This window comes from Clupea harengus, chromosome 5 (genome assembly GCF_900700415.2).
Source record: "Clupea harengus chromosome 5, Ch_v2.0.2, whole genome shotgun sequence".
NCBI classification, from domain to species: Eukaryota; Metazoa; Chordata; class Actinopteri; order Clupeiformes; family Clupeidae; genus Clupea; species Clupea harengus.
The window spans coordinates 5,580,300-5,592,915 of NC_045156.1; the positions used below are offsets into that span (position 1 = coordinate 5,580,300).

The 12,616-nt window shown below is 42.5% G+C and overlaps 1 protein-coding gene across 2 annotated transcripts in view; it reads right to left on the reverse strand.

Moving 5' to 3' along the window:
* Nucleotides 1-551: 551 nt before the first annotated feature.
* The window catches only part of prkcdb (protein kinase C, delta b), a 27,507-nt gene continuing 15,442 nt past the window's right edge, over nt 552-12,616 (reverse strand). For both annotated transcript variants that reach the window (XM_031567455.2, XM_012841070.3), the window contains exons 3-17: nt 12,128-12,409; nt 7,417-7,588; nt 7,194-7,225; nt 6,973-7,058; nt 6,041-6,170; nt 5,822-5,922; nt 5,608-5,695; nt 5,324-5,442; nt 5,051-5,224; nt 4,273-4,364; nt 3,852-3,914; nt 3,263-3,401; nt 2,783-2,971; nt 1,985-2,113; nt 552-1,563 (exon numbers count right to left, since the gene is read on the reverse strand). In XM_031567455.2, the coding sequence (XP_031423315.1) occupies nt 1,399-1,563; nt 1,985-2,113; nt 2,783-2,971; nt 3,263-3,401; nt 3,852-3,914; nt 4,273-4,364; nt 5,051-5,224; nt 5,324-5,442; nt 5,608-5,695; nt 5,822-5,922; nt 6,041-6,170; nt 6,973-7,058; nt 7,194-7,225; nt 7,417-7,588; nt 12,128-12,409 (1,961 nt within the window). In that variant the 3' untranslated portion in view covers nt 552-1,398. The remainder of the gene's footprint in view (nt 1,564-1,984; nt 2,114-2,782; nt 2,972-3,262; nt 3,402-3,851; nt 3,915-4,272; nt 4,365-5,050; nt 5,225-5,323; nt 5,443-5,607; nt 5,696-5,821; nt 5,923-6,040; nt 6,171-6,972; nt 7,059-7,193; nt 7,226-7,416; nt 7,589-12,127; nt 12,410-12,616) is intronic.

A 12,616-nucleotide genomic window follows, 5' to 3' on the forward strand; every position in this document is an offset into this window, starting at 1 on the left:
CGTTTCTTTTTAAGGTGGTAGGCTTTACCAATGCGTTTGTCATTACTTTGTGTGCTGAATGTTAATCGACGGCAACCACTGGGATTTTTGTTGTTGTTGTTCACATTTTCAGTGGTATGTAAGCATGTTTCCAGCCATTTAAACCAAATAATTTTGGTCCTTAATCACACGCAATGGCTAAAAACAAACACATAAACTACTAGTGACATGTGTTTCGTTCAATGCAGATTTTGGAAAAATGATTTAACAAAGGCCTAAGCATTATAGTGTAGGATTTTAGACATTTGAGTAGTTCTGTATACGGTTGAAGTTCCTCATACAGGCGGACTCGGTGTTGACCACGCTTCAGCATTCCTTCGTTAGGGAAAAACTTGTACCTTCACCCACCGCGCGCTTGGCCAAGGAGCAGCGAGCAGAGGATATCCGACCAAATTATTCTATACATGCAAGTTTCTCACTGGTCGCTAGATGGCAAGCTCATGGCTAATTTCCTAGAGTGAACCAGATATAAATTTGGCATGAATTGGGTGTATTCAACACAGCCACGATGGTTTCGAGAGTTAAATGCCTTTATTTGTCTTGGGACATGAGATTTGATGACAGTAAAAAAGAAGATCCTTCTAGCCTCCCAATAATGAGGATTGAGCAATATACATATATTTTTATATACAAAATCTTTTTTGTTAAAATGCCAACATTCAAGTAAAATTACATACATATATTTTAACTACTTTATCCAGAGGAGAACATCCCATTACACCCATAGGTACCATTTCAGTAATACCATTCAGTTATGTGGAGTATGACTACATGTAGCACTCAAAGATATGTGCTGGTATGGCCACACAAAGGGGTAATTTATGTGAAAGCATTAGTGCAACACCCAGTCCCAATTTGTATGGGGTACCACAAGAGGACTGGTGTGAACTTCAATTACTCCATAAAAATTTGCACAGTTCAGAGTATTAAAAGTTCATTTGTGTTAATTTGTTCTCTAGAACATTTCTCGTAGATTCAGGAGGTATACAAAGGTCATTTAAAAGAGGTAAGGCCGAAGTGTATCCTCAGACATCCAAGGATGAGAAACTAAACACCAATCTGGAGTTAAAAGATAAATATGAGAGACGGTCCCTTTTCTGAAGTCTTATGTCAATGCTTCTCAGTCAATGAAGGAATTGTTTGTGTAAGAGTGTTTGTGGGTATATGAATGTGTGTGTGTTTGTGGGTATATGAATGTGTGTGTGTCACACCGTATTTCAGATATTTCCACTGATTACAGTTTTGATCACAAGAGGAACACACCATTTGCTGATTCAATCCTTTGGAGTACTTCAAATGTAACACTGGCTTTATTCCTACCCTTTGCTAAAAATCATGCACCCCCCCCTCCCCCTTCTTCTATTGCTTCTTATCCAGAATGTGCTCCAACTTGGGGTTGATAAAGGAGAAGCCTTTGAAAGCTGTCTGATCCATGGAGTCAATGAGGGTTTTGTCGCAGTGGGACAGTTTGGGCTTCTCACTGAGGAACTCCCTGTCGAAGTTGCTGCAGTCGCTGGGTGATTTCTGTTGATGGCAGGAGGAGAGGTGTCAGTTTGGGGGAAGAGATACGGTAAGATAGACCTTAACATGGAGACGTGACTGGTCTGCTGTACACGAAATGGTGTGGGAATGGGTAGATCAGTCCCAGAATAATGGTGTCAATGATAAGACACAGCAGTGAGTCAGATATAAAAAAAAAAACAGTAAGTGAACTATTAAGAATCACTCTGAGTGAAAATCATATTAGCCTAGCAAAAGGTATTGTAAAATTGGATGACAACATTTACAAAATTAAGTCTATCATATGTCAAATAAAAGTGCTTTTACAAATAAACCAGAATACACACTTCCACTTAATATTATTCAGTGGCAAAATCTCTGGCAATTTCTGAAAATGCTAAATAAAACAAGCCACAAGTTGAAATGAAAAGCAAAATGCTCATACCACTTTAGGCTTGAATGGTGGGGAGACTTCTCTTTTCTCAAGGGCCGGCCAGTTGATGGTCTTGAAAAAGGAATGACCCCGAATGTTTCCCACAATGCCAAGCCGACGGGTTGGATCACGCTCAAACAGCTGGGAGACAAGTCAAGAGTGTCAGATAAGGCAGTGACTGGAAATGTCACAAGAACTCGTGTGGGTGAAAGAAACCATAATTAGAGTACAACAATTTTCTCTGTCTCTAAATATACATCTTCTTAAACCCTCACAGTATTCATTTAAAAAGTTGCCCTTTGTTCAATGGAAGCTTGGGAATCAAAGAATATTGCTGATTTCACCCATTAGCCAGTCAATGCACTAGTTAGTAGATTGGGAACTGTTGTACTATCCCACTATCTAGTCGATCAATCAATAACTACCACATACTGCAGAGGGACTAGGAGTAAAGACAAATGTGCATATATACAGTACACTAAATACTGCAACACCTTCTTATTATTCCTTCAAGCATGGCAATATGGTCTGCTATACATCATTAAGTCACATACTTAAAATGCCTCTCTGACAGAGAAGGACACACTGAGAAGCTGGTTGTTCTAAAATGACCACATAGATAAGATAAAACTTTGTACCAAGAAGCAGATACGTAAAATGTTCCATTCACAGTTTATACTTAAAACACCTACAACACCATTTGTTAACAAACAATAATAAGATTTGCCACAATTAAAACCCTTTTTCTTGAAAAGAAAGCTTCCGAAAAGAAGTGTTTACCAAACATTCATTCAAGCAAATAAGGTTTACCTTCTCCAGTAAGTCTTTAGCTTCTTTAGTGATCCACCGAGGATAGTGTGGCACATCCATCCGGATTGATTCAAAGAGCTCATCCTCGTCATCGCCTTGGAAGGGCGACTGACCAATCAGCATCTCATACAGTAGCACGCCGAATGACCACCAGTCCACTGAGAAGGAGTACCTCTGGCCCAGCAGGATCTGTCAGGCAGCAGAGGTGCAGGCCATTAATGACAGACATGTGATCTCATTACGAAACAGTGATGACAGCCTTTTAATTGCTTCAGCTACATTATTCATAGGAGGTAATCAAAGTAACTAATTTCACAAAGAGACCTCCTGTAGCGGTGTTTTTGTTATTGGTACTTTCAACATTCATTTTGTGAAATTTGTGTGAAAATTAAAAAAAAACTAAAACATGGAAACCAGACAGGCAAAATGCTGCTTTCTCACACAACAGATAGATAACAATAGATGGCATGCTTTATGTACCTCAGGTGCAATGTAGTCTGGTGTTCCACAGAATGTAGTGGCACGGTTTTCTCCAATCATGTTCTCTTTGCACATGCCAAAGTCTGCAATTTTGACATGCCCCTCTTTGTCCAACATTACATTATCTAGCTTCAGATCTCTGGGGGGAAAAAAATGAAGGGATGGTAAAAATGAAAAGTTGTTTTCATGACAGCAATAATAAAATCACTCTGCGTTTCTTTTCAACAATGGCACCGCACGTCCAGCCCCTGGAGTAGCTATGTGGATTGACAGCCAAACAGTATGAGCCACTGAACATTGAGACTGCTCTACACAAACAGCAGTGCTTAGCAAAACCCCTGACTAGCTAGCAGCCTGTGACCAGAGGAACAAGCAGTCATTCCCCCTCTTATGCGGTATTCGACGCAGGAAGCTGCATTTTGCACTTCTGTGGGTTTTTAGATGGTGGTGTACGTTTCCTGTAAGACCGGCGCTATCACACATACAAAGGCGGGCTTCAGACAGCTCACAGATCTTTGATTTTACAACATAAAAGTCTGCCACGCTCCTTCTACATGGGTATGTCAGCAAGTGGGATTAAGATGCCAACCTGTAAATGATTCCTCTGGAGTGGAGGAACTGCAGTCCACAGATGATCTCTGCAGAATAGAACCTGTATGTGTGTGAAGGAAGGAAGGCGGCATTAAAAATAGAATTACAGATCACCAGACAAATACTGCAGGCTTTCAGTGATTCCGGAATTACTACATTTCTTATAGCTAGGGAATCTATTTTGAGATGCAGGCATAGAGCTTTAAAGCCCTTCACAAAACTCCTCCTTTTGAAAGCATTATTGTGCAGAATGCTGTATAGAGATGGCCAGAAGTGGCAGGTGTCTGTGGGAGTAGGGCTTGCATTAAGGTGACAGGGAAGAGCAATGCGAGGAAAATAAATGTCCAGGCTAGAGGTGGTAGCGGCAGAGGGAAATTGCTTAAGGGTATATATATATATATATATATGACAGTACTCACGTAGCTCTGTACAGGTCAAAGCGCCCTTTATCCTGTATGTGAAACATGAGGTCTCCACCATTCAGGTACTCCATTACAAAGAATAAGTGTTCCTGTTGGCAAAAAGAACCACAAACACACACACACAGGCACTTTTTTAATATACTTCTTCTTATTAATACCTTTTATACTCTGACCACATTTCATCTTCCAAAATTCCTATTACTCATTCATCACGCCTAATCATACATCTACTCTCCATTGTCAGCTGTGTAATGAAGTGCACTGAAGACACGCTGTGTAAAATTAGAAAAACAAGGCTGTTCATTTGTGAGATTTGTGTGGCTACAAAACATTTCAACTATGAATCAGAACACTAGGATGTATGAAAAACAATAGCCTAGTTTAACTATGGGTTCAACTGCGGGGATGGGCGACTGCATGACTTGCCTGTCGTGATTGCTTTAATAAAGCTTATGGAATCCTAAGAGGATCAGAGATCATTCAGAAAAATAACTGAAGGAAAGAATCAGTAGACAAAAGGCAAGAAGTAACAGATAAAAGTTTGACTCATTAACCCTCTTTGCTCACAATAGTAAATATATGATGCAAGGATTTTCTAGGATACATTTTGTGGACTCTACTCTGGCCTGTAGTGTATAGTTTATGTTTTTTTGTCCCTTAAATGGATGTTGCCACTAGTCAATCCTGGGGGTGTTGGCTCATCACAATCCAGTCATACTGTTCCAAAAGAGGCACCATCTTGTTTGTGTGAAATCGCTGTGGTAAATGTTCTTACCTTGGTATGGAAGGTGGAGTAGAGATGTGTGAGGAAGGGGTTATCCCAGGCGAGTGCAAGAACCCTCTTCTCCACCATAGTGCATTCAACGTCATCATCCATCAAGACCACATCCTTCTTCAGGGCTTTCACTGCAAAGTACTCCCCTTTGCCCTTCAGTTCAGCCAACATCACCTACATGGGCACATCGGACAATGAGGCATTTAGTGCCTGCAGAGAGGGACTTCTGGCCTTCAGGTGGGACGTGTTGGTCACCACAGCGTAATGACTCACCTTGCCAAAGCTGCCTTTGCCCAGCACCTTGTGGAACACAAAGTTGTCTATGGAGACACGGGTCTGGTGGATGATGGCTGAGCCCGGTGTGGCGGCAGGAGTGGAGCCAAACGAAGCAGCTGAGGAAAAAAAAAACAAAGTAAAAGAAAATGATTGTTTGCCCCATATAATAATATAATATAATAAATATGTGCTTCATAACCATTTATGATGGCCTATTTTCCCCAGACAATATCTGTTTGTGAATATGTAGGTAAATGACAGACCACAGACGGTATTCTCACCACTAGGGTCTGCTGTAGGGCCTTTGGGAATGTCCTGGTAGATTCCTATATCTACCACAGACGGGTCAGACCGCCTTGTGGATGATTTCTGGAAAAGAAAGAAAATGTATGTCATAACAAGCAGTATTACATCTCCCAAAAGAGTGTTTTATGATGTGTGCACAGTCTTTAATGCTGCTTTGTTAGTGAGATGTGGTGTGTTATTGTTGCCTACCATGCTAACTTGTGTGAGTGCCTCAGCCAGCAGTTTCTGGTTGATGCCACAGAGGTTGGCAACTTTGCCCTGGCACTTGCGATGGACGTTCATCGCACAATCTTAGAATGAAGAAGAACACACACAACAAAATAATAAATACTAAAGAATACACACAGTGAAAGGAAGAATAAAATAGAACGAAAACAACAAACAGGAGAGACTGTTGAACAACCCTACCTTCACATTTAAGGCCTTGCCTGACCATCCCCCAGAGCAGGCTGCCACAGTGGTCACAGAAGGTGGGGCTCATGTAGTTATGCATCTTGAAGCGGTGCGGCATGTCAATCTTGAAGCGCTCCTTCTGGAACTGCAGACACACACAGCAACCATCATCGCTCACCATCCACATGGGCTCCAGCTTCAGGGCTGGCCATTGCCAGCAGCGCACCCCTACCCTGAGCCTCCTCATGTGGGCCGGCACACCTGGGAGCCTGGTGGGTGGGGCTCCTCCTGGAGAACTGTGAGTGTGAAGTATGTCTCCTCACCTCCCTCCCCTCATTAGCACTGCACCCTGACCCTCACAGACGCCTGGATCAGTATCTCAGAGACCACTGTGAAGAAGTTGGTCTTTGATACACACCAGCAGATGGATCCCATCCAGCAAAGATAGAGGGATGAGGACACACCCTAACAGCGTTCCTTTTCCAGCTCTGACTCCAACACAGAACAAATCACTAAGGAGTGAGGTTTTTTTCTATGGCTGCCATGTTGCTCTGTTGAAACAATACTGCAATATAGGTCCTACTGAACTGACTGACTGACTGGCTGGTGAGTTTTGCTCTCTGCCTGCATTACTTGCCCCTTGGAACTTTACACTGTTTGTGGTGCTTAAAGTGCTGAAATGATCTCATCCTTTTAAGGCAGAGTGGAGATATCTTGTAATCCTCCTTCTTAAAGGCGTGATCTCTGTGGCTCTGACGCAATCACCTTCACTCCGGGAGTTTTCCATAATAGAAAGACCAGCTTCTACATTGATCAAGAGAGGGACAGGCAATAGGGCATGCACATACATGCTGTGTTGGACCAATGGGGGGGGTTTCTGATACGTGTCCGATGTGATGCTGAAACACATGCGAGGCTAATAGCTGAGTTTGTGAGGTTACGCTTACCATTGTGTCACGACTGTTGGCTGCTGTTCCCGTGCATCGGCCGATGATAATATCGATGCATTTCTTGTGGATGGCTGCATTGCATTCTGAAAAATGAAAGCACTCGAGTCAGTCGGGACAAATGAGAGCAATTTTTTGAATTACAGGATAATCAACGCCAGCATTTCCAAGTGTTGCTTAGAATGGATTCAAGGGGTGTGTTTACTGAGACTGGCACTTACGTCTGCACTTGTATCCTTGTTTATTGAGTCCCCTGTAAAAAAAAAAAAAAAAGACACAAAATATTTGAGATAAATTGGGTATTTCCATGGGCGTATACACCAGTGGGAATAACAATGACATTGATAGTGATAGTGGTCTCCAAAGAGAGCAATCTCACACCCCCAAAGCTAGCTACTGTTGTCCAAGAGCAAGGCCAGAGGTGGCAGGAGACAGGGGGCTCACCAGACAAACTCCCGACACACAGAGCAGAAGGTGGGCTGTTTGAAGAAGGTGGCCGTGAACTCATGGTTCTTGATGACGTGGACCTTGGGCTGCTTGATGGCTCCACGCCGTCTGTTCAGGGTCATCGCCCCATCCACCTCCTCCTCCTTCTCCTTCACTGACAGCTTGGGACCTGGGGGGTGGAGGCAAATGGGACAGAGCGGTTTAGAAGCTGACATGGTAATGGATCATGGCAACATTTCAGTCAAACTGTTGTGCTTTTGTTAAATTCTTTCCACTTAGTTATGTTCATGACTGGCAAGGCTAATATAAAATCTCTGGCATTAAATGTAATTAAACGTCAACCGGAGAATATTGCAGTTAAATGAACAATATGAAGGAATTAGGATATTTCTAGAGGATGAGACTTAGAAATTGGGTGAAAACATCCAAGGCATCAACACAATCCATAAGTCCGTGGAAGTGTACAGCATGTCTGAGGCAACAAGCTACTGTATGCTTGTCAGTGAGTATGAATGTGTGTGTGTGTATTTGTGGTGGTGGCTAGTCACAGGTGATCAGTATAGCATGAGGATCCTGGGGATCAACACTGCACAAGTATTAGTTCAGGACTGAGGGGTTTCTCTCATTCTTATTGACCACCCAACACAAACACAAAAGAACAGGAGTCCACTGGGTTTGCCAACTACACATTGTGCCTGGGGGAGGGGGGGGACTGGGTGAGAGGTCAGAAACTGGACATGAGATAAAAGAACAGAGACTAGATGTAATGCATAGCTGTGCGTAATATGACCGCCGCGTTAAGTGAGAGAATAAACAAGAATTAAGTGAAATAAGATATTTTCCGTTCAAAGAAAAGTGGTTTATCTTGAATGATTACATTTCCGGCATACAGCCGCAAACAAGATGTGCAAACTGCCCCAAGTAATGAAAAGCTGATTGAATTGACTGCGTCAACAGGTGGCATTATTCACAAGGTGGCTCCACAAATACACCGCAACGAGCCTCCTAGACAGTCCCTCAAGTTTTTTGTGTTTCTGCGATTTGTAACTTCAATGCAAAATCAGTAATTTACTTAATTTTTACGCGCCGCTACATATTTTCTTATTTACTGCATAGATTGCACAGAAAATTGCAGAAAATTAGCCTTGATGTTAAATTGCAACTTATTTCCACTTCTTCTGGCTTCCAGATGGTGGTATAAGGTTATGCACAGTCTGTTTCAACCACTGCCACTGCTTAATCTCCCACTCATTTGGTATCAGGTGTGTGATTGATTGACGACCGCGGTGAAGTTAGCTTGGTGTTAGCCATTCGCGACATAGCTGAATCTATAACTGTTGTCTCATTAAAAGTAAAATTAACTACGAACACATTTTTATATTTTATATTTTTATCCTTACATTTTTCTGCCTTGTATTTAGTTGTGAAGTTGTAAATGGTGTTTGTATTCAGTTGTGAAGTTGTAAATGGTGCTTGAACATGATATTAATATTGCTGCGTCTAACTGTTTATTCAGTTATTTTTCTTGCCCGCTCGGGCGTTTATGGCACGGAAACCCTGGTGGGTCTTAATTAACTATGTATGAGCAGCAGTCAAATTGTCAGTGAAACTACACACAAACCTACTTGCTCAATGAATCCAAACACAAATACACTTCATCAATGAAATCACAGATGCACACATTAACATAACACGGTGCAGGAGTTATCAAGCAGTATAAGATCATTGTGGTCTGCAACTGTAACAATTGTATTGTTATGGCGTTATATAAATAAAATTGAATTGAATTGAATTAACAACACACCCAAAGTAACATTTCAGAGCAACCTACAGCCAAAACGACACGCCTGGTAATAATGCAATAAACCTCACCAGTGACGTTCATTGCTTAAGAAGAAATTATCTTTCATCTGGGCAAACTTGTCAATAACTTTTCTGTCAAAGTGCACCAATACATGAATTCATTAATTTGCAATTGCTAGCATGGTAATACATTTTAACTTTACTGACCCATGGTATTGCGTGCAAATGTCAACTGTTTTCATTGAAAAGATTCTCTCTGACTTTGCAGTGGTCATTGAGGTAGATTATGATTTTAAGCAGTGACACTACAGTGGTTCAAGAGAAAAACATGGCACTGCTAGATTGAAGGAGTGTTTTTTGTCCTCTACGGACTGAATGATGTTGAAACCCTCTGGCTGGTCTGGTCCCAAACGTGGTGACAAGGTACTAAATTCAACCTATACTGTCGACTTGATTTATAATATTGCCTTACTATTATTGGTGGCTAGCATAATTGTGATGACTAACAACGGCTAGTTGTGTAGCAATGCTAATACTGTAAACTACGCTTACTAAACATTTTGACACGTCATTCTGTTATTTTTGATTGGCTGTGGGGATAACATCATTGTGCCCACAGCTCATTATTGAAAGCGTGTTGAACATGTGCAGCAGTGTCAACTGCTAACTTGGTTAAAGACATGCTGAGGGGCCGGCTCACCAAAGGAAGGCAGCTTGGCGAAGTACTGATCTCAACAGATACAGGAAAATATTTGGAATGTATCGGACAGCACTGCTGTTGTCATATGTAATAAACGAGCAACAATGTTGGGTACGGGGGAAAAAATGTTGCTACACTAGAAATTGAAATATTGATCATGTCTTGCACTGCTCCACAGCGACATCTGGTAGTAGGCCGGGCCCCACTGGCCCCCAATGTAGAGACGGCCTACTTGCACTGAGCTGCCATTTAAAATAAAAGCCCTTTCATAAATGAATGCACAGGGCTATTGAAGGGTAATTTGAGTGAGTAGAAAATCAGCAAAGTAAGGCCAGGAATGGTCAACAAATTTTGAATAATCATGATTTTCTATTCAGTTGTCAGTGCAGGATTACTCATGATACCTGTTCAGAATATTAACAAGAACTCCGTGATTTTGGAATAGAGTTCAAAGGATCAAACCAAGGCATGACACTTTTTTATGACTGCCGCTACTCCACAAAAACAAGAGTTATTTTTCTTCCCTCACCGATTATATCAACAATATCTTATACTTAGACTTCACCAATCTGCATGAAACTTGGCATGATTGTAGCCCACAGGGTTGATACGGAATGTAACGTTTGTGTCCCTAGGTATGTCCCTTTGTGCTAACGCAACAGAAAGTAGGGTAGACTCAAAGCATTTTGGGGCAATAGCTCAACAATAGCTTCACCAACAATTACGATTAAGTTGGCCTCTAGAGGGCGCATGACCCTAGCTCATTATGATTCATTTGTGGAGTAGCACCACCTAGTGAATAACTTGTGATATAAAGGTCCAAAATACATGCCATATGTCATGCTGCATCACTACCACATTCTGTGGACGCACACCAAAGTTTGTGAAGTTTTGTCCATAGGGAGCGCTGTAACTGATACATTTCAATATCTCAGGAACTTAAATTAAACGTTTTATATATTTTTTAATACTGTTTTTATTTCCGAGTTTCGCTTTATTGTTCATCCTCTCCCATTATGCAGTCATCATATTAAGCACCATTATGCAGTTGTGAAAGTTCTCAGAAATGTGTGAAATCACATGAAACAACTTTGACAATCACTATAATCATAATATGAGTGTGAAAGATTGAAGCATCTTAGGCCAACAGTTTACAATTTGTCACATAGTAAAGATTCAGGCCTTGGTGGCACTGTGCATTTTCAGCAGGGACCCTCTGACCCTGTGGTTCTGTGGCCAAGTGACAGAGAGATAGAGAGAGAGAGAGGGACAGAGAGAGCGAGAGAGGGAGGGAGGGAGAGAGAGAGAGATGGAGGGAGGAGGGAGAGAGCTATTGAGGCGTGCTATAAATAACGCAGCCTGGGACGCTTTTCAGGAAATCTATGAAGTGGGGTGTGGCAGACTGGCCCACTCCCTTCCTGCGCCAACCCAGACTGGGGGCGCTGCCACTGCCTGCCACTATCCCCCCCCCCCCCCCCCCCCCTTCACCCTCCTGCTGTGCCCAGTCTGCTGCCCAGGCCACCATTCCACCCACTGGCCTGCCTGCCAGCCTGGCACTCACACAGGGGGTACAACCTCAGCCCTAGAGCCACATACATTCTAAATGCTAGCCAGGCCTCTCAGGACAACAGCTCACTGCTCAAACACTGCTCCCGTCCTGCTTCCTGCCGATTTACTCTTCGTGTTAAGCTTTTCAGTCCTTTTCACAACACATACAGAGAACATTATGATTTTGTAAATGCAAATGATACTTCCTAAATGTACATGTTTGCCAAATGAGAATGCTTTTAGTTGTGTAAACTGCGGTTCCTTTGTATCATGCATATCAATAGCATGCTCCTACCAGTAGAGGTCACCACATGCCCTCTGCTAAGCAGGTACCCAGTCCTCCAACTGCTCTCACAGCTCTGTCAGTTTTTTTCTGTTATGCAATGAGGCAATAAGGATTTTACTACACTGATATCATATTAATTATCTATATACTGGACTTGACATAACAAGGTCTGTACTAAACAGAGTTGTTAAATCAAGCCATCCCTGTATTTAACAAGCAGTGCTCATACTGAAACAGAAACCAGGGTTTTGGCATGGCTAAACATGGCTGAGATTCTTTTGAATGAAGAGTGCATAACAAATAAAATAAATTATTATTATTATTATTATTAATAATAATAAACCTGAGCTCGCACAGAGTGTTCCACTCACCTATGTCTTGGCATTTAGAATCTTGGTCCTCCACGAAGAACTGTACAGCCATCAGGACCTTGCCCGATGGCTGCATGTCCACCCAGAACTCAGATCGGCCGTTGCCCTTCTTGCAGCGCTCGGCCAGGACAGACACCCCCACCGTGGCCTCGGACAGGGGCTCCTCAGCCGTCTTCATCAGGACCACTTGCAGCACGCGCCCCTCATGGATGTGGGCGTCAAAACTGGCCTTCCACGCGGGGTACATAGTGGGCTTCCTCTGCACCAGAGTAATGCCCCTTTCTGGACAGAGGAGGTCCAAGAAAGAGAGAGTGAGTGAGTGAGTGAGTGAGTAAGTGAGATTTTGGCAGCACTGTTGTCAGAACACATAAAATGATCAAAAAGAGTGTTTAAAAGTTGACAGAGAGAGAACTGTGGCAGAGAAAAGCAAGATAGAGAGATGGAATGATGGTGGTGCAGAGAGGAGGACAGAGGGGCAGACAGAGAGGA